This window comes from Anabas testudineus, chromosome 5 (assembly GCF_900324465.2).
Source record: "Anabas testudineus chromosome 5, fAnaTes1.2, whole genome shotgun sequence".
NCBI lineage: Eukaryota > Metazoa > Chordata > Actinopteri > Anabantiformes > Anabantidae > Anabas > Anabas testudineus.
In genome coordinates this window covers 2411650-2427503 of record NC_046614.1, presented here as the reverse complement: position 1 = coordinate 2427503, position 15854 = coordinate 2411650, and the positions used below count along the sequence as shown (strand labels likewise).

At 39.6% G+C, this 15854-nt stretch overlaps 1 protein-coding gene across 1 annotated transcript; it reads left to right on the top strand.

Annotated features, from left to right (window-relative positions):
- Window positions 1–2209: 2209 nt before the first annotated feature.
- On the top strand, window positions 2210–15753 carry stk35l (serine/threonine kinase 35, like). The gene is made up of 3 exons (XM_026344675.1): window positions 2210–2866; window positions 3812–4552; window positions 12471–15753. The coding sequence occupies exons 1-2, from the start codon at window positions 2374–2376 to the stop codon at window positions 4528–4530; spliced, it is 1212 nt and encodes a 403-aa protein (XP_026200460.1). The 5' UTR covers window positions 2210–2373; the 3' UTR covers window positions 4531–4552; window positions 12471–15753.
- The last annotated feature ends 101 nt before the right edge of the window (window positions 15754–15854 follow it).

The window sequence follows — 15854 nt, the reverse complement described above, 5'->3', positions numbered from 1 at the left end:
CTTTCTTCAGAAGAGCATGCATTATTATTGCAGCTGTGCAAGAAACCAAAAGCTAGATACTTTACGTTACGCCCGAGACATTGTCTCACCAGGGACAGAGCACACAGATGAAGTCATAAATGTTAAATGTAAATGGACCTGTATAGTATTTGTATAATGGAACCAATGTTCGTCAATAGAGAAATACAGATTTATTTGTGAGTGACACCATATGCTTTCCATGATAGAGGACATTTAACATTCAAGCTACGTTGCTGTATAGTATTTTTTTTTTTTTTAGTTTCTTCAGTCAGACAAAAGAGGCTAATTAGATGAGTAGCGAAACATTTTCACCTAACAAGAAGGAAGTCCAGTTGCCATGAGTCAACTTCCAGATATCTTCACCTAGAAGATTGAGAATCTTCACCGAACTATTGGAAATGTTTGCCAATTTAAAGAAAGATACAACCAAACTGCCAAATGTGGAACGTGTTAGACTGACCAAGTTAGTCTCCAGACTTACACCCTGAAGAGCATGTATTTGAACTGCTAAAGAGGAGACTGAAATGGAGTAACACAAAACAAACAACAACTGAAAGAGACACTAATGCTAGGAAAAGTATTACAAAAGAAGAATGAAAAAATCTGGTGTTGTCACTGAGTCACAGGCTTGATGCAGTTGATTGCAAGCAAAGGATTTGCAACTAAAAATTACATTTTATTCACTTGAATCTATATTAAGTTTACATTTTCCAATACTTTTTCCTTACATGACAAAACGGGTGGGTTTAAGCAGAAAGTGCTATCTTCTCAGTTGTTTATCGGATCTATAAATAAACACCTAGAAATAAAATCTGAAATGTTGATCTCTTGTCTCATAACCCAAATGTTTTCACTCTACAGCAAAAATAAAGGAATTGGCCTTATTTTTACTGAGTGTATTCTCCCTTTTCTGTTTAGTTTGTGTTTAGAACATGGGTATACAGTGGCAAGAAAAAGTTTGTTAATCCTTTGGAACTTCATGGTTTTCTGTATTAATTTGTCATAAAATGTGTTCTGATCTTCATCTAAGTCGAGTATGAACAAATACAATGTGCCTAAAGTAGTATTACAAAAAAAATCTAATCTTTCAGTTTTTATTAAGAAAAAACGAATTGTACTCACAGTAGGTATGTGAAGCGGATGTGTTTTAGCATAAGTTAAAACATTTTGTTTGGAGGTGTGGACTAGAACTACTTCAACTGACAAAAACTACTCTAACTTTTCACACAAGAAGAATACGTTCATGTGAGCCATGCCTCGCCAAGGTAGCTTTCAGAGCATCAACAATCAAGAACTGTTGATTCACAAAAAGCTGAAAAGGGTTATAAAGTGATGTCAAAGACTTTAGAACTTCACCAGTCTACAGTTAGGAAAACAATTACAAATGGAGACACTTTGCAACTGTGGCTACTCTACAAAAGAAGTGGGTAAAACACTGAACTAGCAGGGTGTCTATGGCTGGATACTTCGAAGAAAGCTACTGCTTACTAAAAAGAACATTGCTGCACGCCTGAAGTTTGCCAAAGAGCACATTGACACTCCACAGCAGTATTGCTAAATGTTTTGTGGACTGATTAAACTATATTGAACTATTTAGAAAATACACACACCACTACATTTGAAAGGAATTAGGATGTACTGAACATCTAGTATTACATCAGGGGGGACACAGGGCCCACTGTACCAGCATAAAGTCACAGTCATGCCATGCAGCTGGCCTGAACCACAGGACACTGCAACACATGACAGGAGGAGCCTACATTCTACCAACCCTACAATCAGTGGCCCACTTCTCTGTCTCCCACACACAATGAGTATGCAAGTAGTGTTATATTCAAACACATATATACATTTTATATGTTATATAAAATGAATGACTTCACAAGTATTCTTAGAAGGATATATGATATTGTATGCTTCAAATAAAATATGTTTTGGTATTTTACAATAACCTTTTTTATTTATAATATTTATTATAATTTTATATACTGCTGGCAGCATGCTACAACACATTATGGACAATAAAGAGCTTCTTTAAAATAGATCCCATGTACGGAATTATAAAACAATATAGATTTAGGCTAATGTTAGCAAGGAACGCATCGTCGGTTTTACTTTGAAGGGCTTAGCCGGAAACAATCTTACGTATTATGGCGATCTTTACCGATCTTTTCCTCCGTTACCCTCCTCCCCTCTTAAACCCACGCTGATCAAAGTTTCATTCTTGTTTTCATTCAAATAAATGGGAGCGGAGAATCACATGGGGGCCGCCGCTGAGGACAACATGAGGACAACATGAGGACAACATGAGGACATGTTTCTATTTAACACTTGAATCGTAACAGACTCCACATGAACACGGTTGGTGGTGACAACTGGCGGAGGCGCACGAGGAGCGCGCGAGCCTGCTGCAGACAACAACCCGGAGCACGAGCTGAGGAGTCCAGTGTGCTGCGCTGTCTGAGCGTGGGGAACACGGAAGAAGACCATGACATGGAGGAGGACAGCGGCCTCTTCAAGCAGGACAACCTGGAGCGGAGGGTCATGGCGCCCCGCTACAGTTTGCTGCGGGAGGTAGGAAGAGGTACATACGGTGTGGTGTACGAAGCGGTGGCCCGAAGGTCCGGCGCAAAAGTTGCCGTAAAGAAACTGCGCTGCGACGCTCCGGAAAACGTGGAGCTCGCCCTGCAGGAGTTCTGGGCGCTGGCAAGTCTGGAGAAACGGCATCAAAACGTTGTTCACCTGGAGGAATGTGTGCTGCAGAGGAACGGGATGGCCCAGAAAATGAGTCATGGGAACAAACGGTCCAAACAGTACCTGCGACTTGTGGAAACTTCACTAAAAGGCGAGTGCCTGACATTAACTAGCTATCCAACGTTATCTGTTTGAGCTGAGTCACGCAAAGTGAAATAATTACTGTTTTGTTTTTGGGGGGGTTAATGCCGAATTAAAAAGCAACATTTTATGCTTCAGAAAATGGTTTGGTCCATTAACAGTGTTCGATGTGCATCCAAAACAAAACAGTGAAAGATTAAATTGCAAACTTTAGTAATGTAGTTCTCACTTCCTGGAGGAGGAAGGAGGCAGTCCCACGATTTAGACTTTGATTTTTTCTGTGTGGTAATGCTAGGTTCTTTTATTTATTTATTTATTCATTGGGTCCTATCAGCTAAGGGTTTGGTTTTTACCAGTTGGCTAACTTTTATCGCATTAGTTGGTCATTGAATTTAGCTAACGTTAAACCAAGAGAAGGGGGGGTTTGCTTTTGGTTTGTTGTGGCATTTGTTGTTATAACATGTAGCCAGGTGTTAGCGGCCCAGAAGATCATTGTACGTGTTTAAGGTTTGGTTTAGTTGGGCTAGCTCTGTCTTTGTAATTTCCTTTAAAGTAGAATTGTTGTTGTCGCCATGACACGGACTCACTGGGGGGGATGGGCATATTTTGTGAAGGAGCTCTGGAGGCTCACTCACTAAAATGGAGTCTGCTGTGTTGGCTGCATTCACAGAGGTATTTTCAACATTCCTCTCAGTGTCTGCAGCTCAGCCAAATCCAGGACCTCTGCAACGTTTTGTATAATCTGTCATTGTGTGTTGTGCTGGTTTAGTGTTCTGTAATTACCTTGTTGCAATACTGTAAAGTACAGTTGTTTTGTCACCTCAAATTACAAATGATTTCTTGCCACTTGTCGGTCAGGTAGTTAGAGTGAATATTCACTGGGTTTCACATGTAACTACTTGGAGAATTGTGTAGTATTACATCTCTGTGTAAATGACTGATGTGTCTGTTGCAGGTGAGAGAGTGCTCAGTTCTCCAGAGGAGCCTTGCTATCTCTGGTTTGTCATGGAGTTCTGCGAAGGTGGTGACCTCAACCAGTTCATCCTGTCTCGACGGCCTGACCCTCGAACCAACAACAGCTTTATGCTCCAGCTGACCAGCGCTGTCGCTTTCCTGCATGAAAATAACATTGTCCACAGAGATCTCAAACCTGACAACATTCTCATTTCAGAGAAGTCAGGGACGCCGGTCCTCAAAGTGGCCGACTTTGGCTTGAGTAAAGTCTGTGCTGGTTTAAGTAATACTGGCGAGAGCAAAGAAGGCGACGACCAGAACAAAAACGTTAATGTCAACAAATTTTGGTTGTCATCAGCGTGTGGCTCAGACTTCTATATGGCTCCCGAAGTGTGGGAGGGCCACTACACAGCCAAGGCGGATATATTTGCCCTAGGTATCATCATATGGGCCATGTTGGAGAGAATTACTTTCATTGATGCAGAGTCTAAGCGGGAACTGCTGGGAACATATGTTAGACAAGGATCGGACATTGTGCCGGTAGGTGAGGCGCTGCTAGAGAATCCAAAGATGGTACTGAACATCCCACAGAAACGCAGGTCGTGCATGTCTGACGGGGTGAGGAAGCTGCTTCGGGACATGCTTGCTGTCAACCCTCAGGACCGACCTGATGCTTTTGAGCTGCAGACCAGAATGGACCAGGTTATGTGTGCTGCGTGATATTCTGCGTGATTGTTTACAGGTATTCAATCTTTATCTTTATGTAATCATCTCTTGACTTTTTTTGCCCCAAATGATTTACTCACTGGATTGTGATTCATTTCCACCGATGAGAACTTAGTAACTTTGTTATAATCACCACATGAAATATTACCAACCATGCCCCTAAAGGTGCTGTTACACACCAATGTTCACTAGATTCAGAAAACAGAGCGAGACCACCTCTTTATGGATATCTTGAGTTTGATTCAAATGAAATAAAGCCTGTAGGTGTGAAAGTATTCTATGTCCAGTGACAGCCTAGCTGTGGTTAAACTTTCCAGGCTAGTAATTTGTCTGGGGTTAGGCTGAGTGGGTTGGCACACATTATCCAGCCTACTGTAATCCCCTTGACTTAGGCTGATCGCTGGTCTGATGCAGTGTGCTTGCATGATTACTTAGGGTACTGTTAATTGTAAGCTGCTGTCACATCAATGCTTCTGCTTTCAGAAATTTCCGAAAATAAAGAATTTAAGAGACAGAAAGTTAAGAGAAAACATTCACTGACAACTTTTAGCCACTGACCTCATGCAATTAATACACGTACATATTTATTAAAGCCACAGCCTTTGGCCGTTATAAAAGCCATCACAAGAATAATGAGATTAATTTACAAATTTTGCAGCCCTACAGACATTTATGCTGTGTTGAAAGTCTAGGGACCAAAGTGGTAAAGCTTAAGGTAGAATTGCACTTCTGCACGTCTTTCTGCACCTGAACAAATGAGTTAACTTCAGAGACATTCACATATGTTTGTGTTAACGGTTGTATGACTTTCATGTCCACTGGGGCCACTATGAAATTTGGAAAAACTTATTTTTCTCTTAGTTTCGAATCCCTTCTCCTAACATTGTGTTTAAGCACATAAACAGCAAGACCTTGTGTGCAGACTACAATATGGATGTAAAAAAAGCAAGAGAAGGTTTAGTGTAAGGCAGTATTTCAGCATGTGGGGTGGAGGTGTTCAGACAAAGGTCCCTATAGGATGTAGGTCAGTTGTGTTTTGCAAGCTCCCTCTTTATTGGCATAAATTGGTCTCTAAATATCAATGCTATTGTCGTTTGTTGTTATTTTGGGGCCCAATATTGTCCAACAAAAGTAGATGCCATGACAGGAATACCTATTAGTACCTATACAGAAACTCACTTCCACCTTGACATGCAGATTTCCTTCATTACCTTTATACCATTTTTGTGTAAACAATAAGGCAATGATGATCAGATGACCTTCTTATGATGTTTTGACATCAAGAAGGAAGCCATATTCAAGAATGAGATGTCTTTAGTAGAATTGTCTGTATATATTTCATATCGCTTGTGTTCAGGTTGGATTTTAAAATTGCTTGTTACTGTAAGTACTGTGATGACTGAATGAGAATCTCATGTCTGTCCTGTCCTGTCCTCTCATAGCTGTTGAGTCCCTTGCAGTGAGTGACATTTGCACTGTGAGCTGTTGCGACATGTTCTAGTTCCATGAAATTTGCTGGGATGAATGTGTGGGTGGGGTCACTGTTAATGTTTTGCCCATGGCACATTTGGTAACTGCAGTGAGTTTATATGCTGTCTGTCATCTTGCCTGGATAAATCCGTGTGTGTTGTGTTGTGTTGAAGCTAACCAGGACACCTCTTATGCAACCAAAGCTCCAACCACCCTCTTGCTCCAGGGCCACAGATCCATCAGTGTACACTGAGACTCAGTGAGCATGAGCTGGCTCCTCCTGATTTGTACATGATTAGTATGATGGTTTGCATGTTTGTGCCTTGAATGAGCTACTAGAATTCCACAGTCACTTTCTTTTGAATGAGAAAGACATTGTATCGCACCTTTTTGTCTTTGTTCTTACGTCATGTGACAAGGGGGGTGGTGAGGAGTTGTATATGATGAGAGCAGGGTGGGGGGTGGGAGCTGCAGACATCCCAGCTGATCTTCCCCTTCTGACTCTGCTTTCTGCCAGTCTGCTGAGCCACCACCGACCTACCCATTTATCCTTTCTTTCATCTCCCACTCAGCTCCCTGCACATTCTCCACTGAACTCCATATTAGTCTTTTGTGTTGCTTACCTGAATAAGTTTAAATGTGCAGGTATCGAGATTTTGTTATAGCTGCAGACCTTACTGATGCCACTCATTCAAAACAGCATTTACAGCAGCGTTTCTTAACTGAATCTTTTAGCTTTTCTTGCTCATTTTACATTGCAAAGAGTAAAGTCTAAAACATCACTGTTGGCTATTTGGTTTGGCTGACGTGAGAAGTTTGTCTGACAGCTTGTTTTCCTTCAGTATTCTATGGATTTCATCAGTTTTTGTTTTTTTTTTTTGTCTACATGAGGTCAAACCAAAAAGTCAGGACGTAACCCGTATTGTAAACATTGTAAAGAAATCGAAGAGAGTTCATAGTAGACAAGCAGCGTTGGAGTTTTTATTTAAACATTATGTACCTTCAGTGCGTAGTCTGTCCAACCCTTAACTGGACTGGGATTTGGTGGTGACAGAATTTACTTTCATGAATACATGTGTAGTATGAAATGACCCTCACATTACAAGCAGGTGTGCAACAATAAAAAAAAAAAAAATTTTAAAAAGTCATTCAGACCTAAAGTAATTACATACTGGGTTCTGAACTGTTCCAATCCACAGGTGAGCTGTACTCTGTACAGTCCCTAAACACCTCTAACACACACACACACACACACACACACACACACACACACACACACACACACACACACACGGGACTGTTGGAGTTGAATATGAGCCCCAACAGATCTTTGCATGAAATGAGGGCTGTGCATCACAGCCCTGATTACTTGCAGTTTAATTGCATTCTAGTGAAATTTGTAAGACCAGCTTCAAAAATCCTGGACTGTTCCTTTTAACATTTTTGAACCAAGACCTTAATTAAGGTGTGTCTGTTATTGCACTGTGTCACAAGTATTAGATCAGAGTGGGTATTGATTGATATATAATATTCAAGTATTATACAAGTAAGTGTGGTCATACTGGGTTTAGACTAATATTGTGTCATTAGTTCAGGGCTTATTACATGCTAAGTATCAGAAACAAAGTGCTTGCTTACATGAAAGTGGCAAGTCAGGGCCAGCCATTTAGACATGTTGTCTCTGCAGGCTGCAGAGACAACATTACTTATGTAACAGTACATGTGGGAAAACCTATGACAGCATAGCTGGCCACAAACTGTGTGTCTGTGACAGGCAGACCAGCCAGCTGCACATGTCAAAACACCCCAGTCCTCTCACATGGTGCAGCAGGTTGCATTTAACAAAGGACTGTTTGTGCTGCAGGGCTCAGCGGAGGCTCCAGCTCCTCGTTTTCATGATAATCGTTTACATGGTGGTTTAATGTCCAACATGCAGACAGAGAAATAGGGCTGGGTTAATGTCAGGGGTACTGTTTGTAAGTGTTTTTGGACCTGGAGTCAGCAGTACCTTGTGTATGATTGACTGCAAGCCTGTGACTCAGACTTCACATAGTATTTGTATGCGTGCTTGCAGCAGCTTTGCAGTGGGCGCTGCTGTAAAAGGCTCTGTGGCAATTTGCTGCAGCAGCCTGGCATTGCTGCACTGACTCAGCACATCTCTGTGTTTAAAGGCTTATCAGCCTAATAGAATGTTAGCAACGTGTTTCCTTTTAGCTGTCTTTGTGCCACATGTTTTTCAGGTTGTGTAAAGCAGCTGGCTGCAAAATTCTCCACGGGGCTTTGTTGTCTCCTCAAGGAAAACTCCAGTCCTCCAGGGCTACTGACAGATGTCGTGCTAGCAAACACAGATCTAAAAACAGACACTGTTTGAGCCTGAAAGAACAGCCAGGGTGGATTTGTTTGTAAATAAACAGAATAATAAGATGTGTAAAAATGTCCACAGATCTTTCCCCAAAGCTCAACATGGTGATATGAGATTGCTTGTTTAATGCCAGATGCTTGTGCTAGAAGGAGGGTGGAGGCCGTCTGTGTTCACGTGTCATTGAGAACCAGTTTCTGCTGCTCGTGTCTCAGCACCACTAAGAGTTTACTAACGACACAGTGAGGATATCAACATGCACACCGGATCACAGAGGTGTAAGCATGCTTAGAGGGTTATTTAGGATGATGTCCTAAATAATTCCCACCTTAATTTGTTTGCTTTGGTCCGAATCAGTTGATGAGTTTGTAAACTTGGAGCAGTTTCTCCTTGGTTCGGTTTCGTTTCACTCACAGAAAAATCCAAGTGAACCAAAACACTTCACTTCAAACTATGCAAGAACGTCCTCTCTGCTTATTGGTCTGATGTGTCTGCCACGGGAACAGAAAAGGTAAATACAGGAAGAAGTTGAAGTGTTGTGGACTACTGTACGTTTGCGTGACAGTAGGGAGATGATTTCACTATGAATGTTAACACAGATTTGAGAAAAATGAAATGTCATTTTCATAAACTTGTAGTCGTGCCTTTGCTGCACTCATTATCTTAACAGTCTCTAAATCAGGGGTGTCAAACTTATTTTAGTTCAGGCTAAAATGAGCCCACTTGACATCAAATTATACTGTATGTGGCACACAGTATAATTTGATGCCAAGTGGGCCGGACCATTAAAATCGAGGTAAAGGTCATCATAGCTATAAATAACAATAAATTAATGTTTTCCCCTTTGTTTTAGTGGAAAGAAGTACAATTACATTAGGATATTTTTTTTTATTTAATAAACAATCCTATTACAAAACACGTTATGAAGAAAGTCACATTTCCCAAGAAAAACATGCGGTTTTCTTCAGTTTATCATTTACATGTGTGCATTACAACTGATCACAGTGATTGTACAAAAGGCACAAAACACAAAAGTCACAGGTATTTAGATTTGAAAAATATGGTAGCCTATTGCACTTCAACATTAAATTGAAGCCCTAACCCTAACCCTAACCCTAATTTTTACTCTACATGTGTAATAATTCTCAAAACTTAAATTGACCCCCCCACATCTTACAAACTTAAGTGGTGGCCATTTTAAATTATTAAAACCATAAATGTATAAGATAGAAAGTAATCACCTGGCCTGTAAATATAAGATTTATACATGAAACACACAAAAAAAAATACATACCGTATTTTCCGCACTATAAGGCGACCTAAAAGCCTTCAACTTTCTCAAAAGCCGACAGTGCGGCTTATATATATGGATCAATATTGAGTCAGTCAGGCAGTAGAACATATGTGTCAAACTCACGGCCCGCGGGCCACATCCGGCCCGCGAGATCATTTCTATATTATTGTTATTAATGGCCCGGCGATATGAAGCGCTGGCAACACAATAAACTACAGATCCCATAATGCAGCGCTTCAGCTGCCTTGCCGAACACATTCCGCGTTAATCAAGTTTAGTTTATGATGCTGCAAGTTATTATGAAGCTAGTCCTCACGATGCCAAGTAATGTTGAACCATATCATTACAGCGGTGTTCAGAAATACACACTTTGCTGATATAAACTGAGTTCTCACGGCGCTTTGGCGACTTTGACGAACAAGACAATAATTTGGAGTTGCTTCGCAACCCATTTACCGTCAATGTGGAAACTTCACCTGTGCAGATTCAGATGGAGCTGATTGAGCTGCAGTGTAATGACTGAAGGTAAAGTAGGACACTGCAGGACCCGCACAGTTTATTCACTCCATTCCCGCAGAAATGCTCCAGCTCTGTCCTCATGTGGCTCGAACCTTGTTTATGTTTGGTAGCACAAATCTTAGTGAGAAGCTCTTCTCAGTGATGAAGACTAACAAAACAGCACACAGGAGTCGTCTCACTGGTGAGAACCTGCAGTCCATCCTGAGAATCTCCACAACACAGAACCTCACAACAAATATAAACAAACCTGTTGACAAAAAAAGATGCAGCTCTGATAAAATGACATAAGAGCAAAGACAACTGAATGATTTGATTTGTTATTGCTGAAAAGCACAAATTTTATTTATATTCCCAGGTTTTGTTATGCAGCATGTTCACATTTTGAATTTGTATAATTTTGACAGGATATATTTTTATGGAGAGCAAAATCTTTTGGGATATTTAAAATGTAAGTTTATTTTTTATATAAAATGACATAAGATTAAAGAAATTTGAATGTTTGTTCTTTTAATGTTTACTTTATTTCTAACTTGTATAATTTAGACAGGATATATTTTTATAGAGAGCAAAATATTATAAGTTATTTAAGGTTTATGTTAAAAAAAGTAAAGTTTTAAAAGTTTTAGTGTGTTCAATAAATGTTTATCCTGTTCGGCCCGCGACCTAAAGTGTGTTTTGGATTTTGGCCCCCTGTGCAATTGAGTTTGACACCCCTGCAGTAGAACATGGGAATAGACCAGCAGCCAGAGAATTGAATGAATCAATGGAGCTGTTTCTGGTCTTTACTGGAGTTGTGAACTGAGGAGTACATTGATCTCAACTACATTTTATGTATTCTTTTCTTTAGTAACTGAAAGAAACGGAAAGAAACTAAATTAACAATAATACACATCGTTACACATTGGTATGTTACACTCGCACACGCTAGCTTGACTTGAAGGAAGCTAATTACAATAACACGTAATTTATCACATGTAACAGGTAACAACTAACATACTTCTAATGACAATAAACATGTTAATACTTACAAAGACAAATGCTTTCCAAGGCACAAACGTATAAATCACACTCAGCATATACATGAACCAGTTCGTTATATTGTGGAAACTAAACTAGCTTAATGTACCGACGGAGAAAATACGTCAAAGCTGTACTATTGAACAGAGAGTCGAAGGAGCGCTCACTCTGCAACTAATTATCTTAACAAAGATCAACTAAAATACACAACTCTCACTCTGATAAATTTTAAGAACAATACTATAGTACGGGCGAGATGTAGTAAGTAGATGTATGGTAGTAATCACTGAACATTAGCTGTGTCTATCTCAGAATTGTTTCGTCTTTTTCTTCTTCTAAACCACCCTAGCGCCCCTAGCGAACAATTTAGGAATAGTTTATTTTTCAGAAATCCTACTTCATGTCTCATTGCCTTTTTTTCACTTTCAGATTTATCCCGCGGGCCAGACTGAACCCCTTGGCGGGCCGGTTACGGCTCTTGTTTCTCATATTTGATTTCCTGTAGAATTTTCAAAGTTTCTGCTAACTCTGCTGCTGCTTCATCGTTATTTGCAAAGGATTGTTCTTATACTTGACTTAATTATGGACTTAGACTTTTATTGTTTAAATTTACCTGAAATGCCTCCTCGCGTAGTTACTCCACCCTAAACAATTTATATTGCAATATTAGATACAACTCACTAGCTTATCAACTTCAATTTAATCAACAGTGTCTTTAAATGATCTAATTAAGAATCTTAACAGATTACATTAATAATGATTACACTGTGCTGTTCCCCTATAAGCATCATAATGTCCTGCAACAGCTTGATTCATATGATGTAAACAACAGTGACTTAAATTAGGTCATGCATATAACACCTAAACATATTGACCTTTTAGGAATTGTAGAGTCACATTACCACTTCTTAATATTTAACTTGTTTTAAATGTTTTCTTTTTACTGACTTGACCTTCTCTTTCTTCCCACTTGTTACCAGTTAGATGGGTGGTAAGGTTACCAGTGTTGCACAGTCTCCTCTGTTTGACACTAGAGTTTGATGAAACTCTGAGAAACTTGCTTGCAGCTCTATCAGCAGCAGGCAGATTGTCATCTATTGACCTTGTGCAGGGCAGGTTGCGTCCTCACTGTAGCTCACCTCAAGATAAACAGTATGACTGATAAAAAATGAGTTTCATCTCGACTTAAAACAACCATGTCCCATCCATTTGTTCTGTGCCAACTATTGCTGTCTATTCCATTCTAATGATTTTTTTTATTCTGTGTCTCTACAGACAGATATTGCTACCTGGAGCTGCTACACTGAGGGGTCAGCCCATGTGAATCTGAAAACTGTGAAGATAATAAAGGAGAAGCAAAGGAACGCCTCACTCCTGTCCTTGAGATGCTAAAAAGGCATTTTTGTTTTCTTTTCAGTGAGCAAGGCAAGAACCTTACCCATTCTTCTTAGTGGGGTGCTTGAGTCAACTGATGTAGCGACACCTCCTTCAAAGAAAAAAGATCTGGAAAGTTTCCCCTCTGGAATCATGAGATAGTGGCACTGTGCTAAAGGCTAGTTCATTTACTAGTCTTTGTTTCCATGTGTCTGGCACTTTGATAATATTTAACACAAACACTGTAAACTCAGATGAAGGAACCCTGTCGCTTTATTCGATGCGGTTTCTTCTGTTTTGTTTAAAACATGAGAGTCTGGTCTGACGTCTTACTGTGCTGACAGTACCAGTCTTGGTGCTACTTCCTGTTGTTTTCCTGTCATTACAACAGTGCTCCTGTAAACATCAGCGTGCCACATGCTGCCCCACTGAGATTTAACGGCTTTATGAAATGACAGTTAGTGATGTTGGTGTCACTGCCATTTTTTCTGTTATTGGGGTTAAATATCTCCAGATTTCAGCTGATCTACATGGAGGTATGCTACACAGGCACCATGGATGGATGTCAGAAGTGGTTGATATGCCATTTTATCTTTCCATATTAATACCTATGTATGTTGTAACATAATCAATTTTGCACAAATTATATAGATCCAGTGAATAAAATACTTTATGCATAAATCCTGTAAACTACATTTTGTCATAAAGTTCTGCTCATTGAGAAACATCATTGTTGGCAATGTCCTATTGCACGCAGAGCTTTTAAAGGTAGTCATGTTAAAACTTCAAAGCAACCACTGGAGAATTCAATATTAATAGTTTTGTTTTCCTAATTTTACTGTTGTATTGTGTTTGTGAGTCCAGCCTGCAGGCAGCGCTGCTCTCCTGCACAGTCTACCAGGATAAAGTCACCCTCAGTCCACATCCATTACAAGTGACCACACAGCACCATCCTTCATCTCCACATAGCCACATCAAACTTATTTAGTTCTGGTACTTTTCAGCATTAACACACCTGTGCTGTATACAGTCCCCTGCTCTTAGTGCTGACATATGCGAGCAGACCAGGTCTCGAAGAAGATGCAGGGTATTGTAAGAGGTCCACACAAACCTGTTGGATGTAATTTTCTGTTGGTAGAATGTAAACAAAAGGCCGGGCCACATTTCAGCTTATTTTGGTCATAAACAGTTTCGACATTCTGAAGCAAATGTGAAAACATCTCTGTTGGTAATGCGAAGCTAAAATGTGTTGAAAGAAAACAGAAAACAGAGAGCTTTTGTTTCAGCTCACTTTTTTGCCTTGAACTAGAAATCATGAAGAGATTGTTTGGTATCTGTTGTGTAAATAAGACTTAATGGTCATTTTGCACCTTTAATTTTCACTGGAATTCTTTGTGCCCGTGGTGCCTTGAAATTGTTATGGAAAGGTAATTGTTGTTATGGTAAAATTTGGTTCAAGATTAGCTGCTATACATTTCTCCGACATGGCTCCAATTACATTATTTACATCATAAAGCCTTGATCTTTTATTGTATTTAAAGTATTGTTATGATCTAAGGTTGTAACCTGCCCCCCAAAATATGTTTTTCTAAAGTTGTCACATGAATTTGGAATAAGACATGAGCCATTTTATCATTTGTTTCAAGAATTTATTTGCTGAGTCGAATCATGTTTGAAACAAACCTGAAGATATTTGAAGAGGTGCCATTTGTGTTAAAGGAGTAAAGGTGCACATGAATTTCAGAATATTTATAGTGCATTATAGTTTCTAAACTGTTCTATGTTGAAGTAATCGTTCTCAAAGGGCAAGTTGACCAATTTATATCTTGTTTCCTGTGGTTCTAGTTTGGGAAGTGCATGTAAATGTTTTTTCTGTTCATCATCTGGAGGAGCAGGTTGACCAAGACTACAGCCTCTGTAGGAGGAGCAATCAGTCCTAATCAAAGCCTCCTCCAGATGATCCAGATCATTTGGAGTCTTATTTTAATCTAGGTAGGGAGATATTTTATTATAGAGAAGGCAGAGGTAGGTCTAAAACTATATAAATGTTCTCCTAACAGTAGAACTACAGTAACCAAGCCAAAATCTGTGAAACCGCCTTTTACAATTGGATACAGGCCTCTGTGGAATGGCATTGTTCCTGTGATCAAAAGTGGAATGTGTAAAATCCAAACTTTCAAACCATTTTGGGATGTTTGTACTTCAGGCAAATACTGTAACTCGCCAGTGAAATCGGATCTGAATGAAAGATTTTGTGTCCATAATGTGTTTAACTAAAGTGGGACCCTGAAATGTCTTTTTATTGTACTACCTCATGTTTCTGCACATTTGACCTTTTCCTCCACTGAGCCGTCATTTCAGTGTTCCGACAAACACGTTCCTGAGTTAGAGACAAAATCTGCAGATTTCAAAGCTGTAGTTTTTTTGTTTTGTTTTTTTTACGTCTCAATAGTATTTGTTGGGTGTGTGCAGTTTTCCTTTTACATAATGTGTTCAAAAAGTATGGGATTGTAAATGCATCATAGAGCTTTGTAATGGCAACTGACTTCTGTCAGTTGCTGTGACTGGTTCTTTCTGTTTTACTGATGCATTGTGACAAATAGGTTTCTACTGATGTTTACACACCTTAGCTCCACACAGGCCATCACGTACCATTCATTTTTGTACTTGTGCGTTTGAAAAATATACCTCAGTTTCTCACCTTTGTTTCACTAATGTATGAACTTGATTGTGCTAAACTTTGAACTGGACATGAGCAAATGGAGAGCTAGCAGTCTTTGTTTTGTTGTTTGTTTGTTTTGTTTTTGTTCTTCTAGGAGGAAAGGTTTCTAAGGAATTGCTTTAATTTAACTTTAATGTACAGGTACTGAACATAACCTCCATGTACATGTAGCTGTTTCTTGATGCTTTTCCTTCAGTGTGTTGGTGCAGGAACACGTTTGACTAAACTCTAATGACTAATAGGTCACTTGTTTCACATACTTATACACTGTTCTATGCAACTCTGCCTCTCTGGATAGATTTGTTTGTCCTCTGCTTCTCATTGTGACAGGAACTGTACTTGATCCTTTATTTCCACAGAGTTCCCCAGCTTTGTTAACTAAAATCATTTGCTTGAATAAAAACATGTTTTTTATTGCTGACTTTGTACATATCATAGCTCTGTTTCAATAAAGGTTGGAAATGCCTGTAACGTGTGTGACTTCCTTTATATTGGGGTACCTGTTGATCATAACCAGCACTTCTGGTAGGCCCTGACACCTGCACATCAGGAACACTCCACTG

Excerpts from the sequence above, each read along its gene's own strand:
- stk35l (XM_026344675.1), top strand. The coding sequence starts at position 2,374 with ATGAACACGGTTGGTGGTGACAACTGGCGGAGGCGCACGAGGAGCGCG. Across the intron at positions 2,867-3,811 it reads TGTGGAAACTTCACTAAAAG|GTGAGAGAGTGCTCAGTTCT; the intron begins GCGAGTGCCTGA and ends TGTCTGTTGCAG.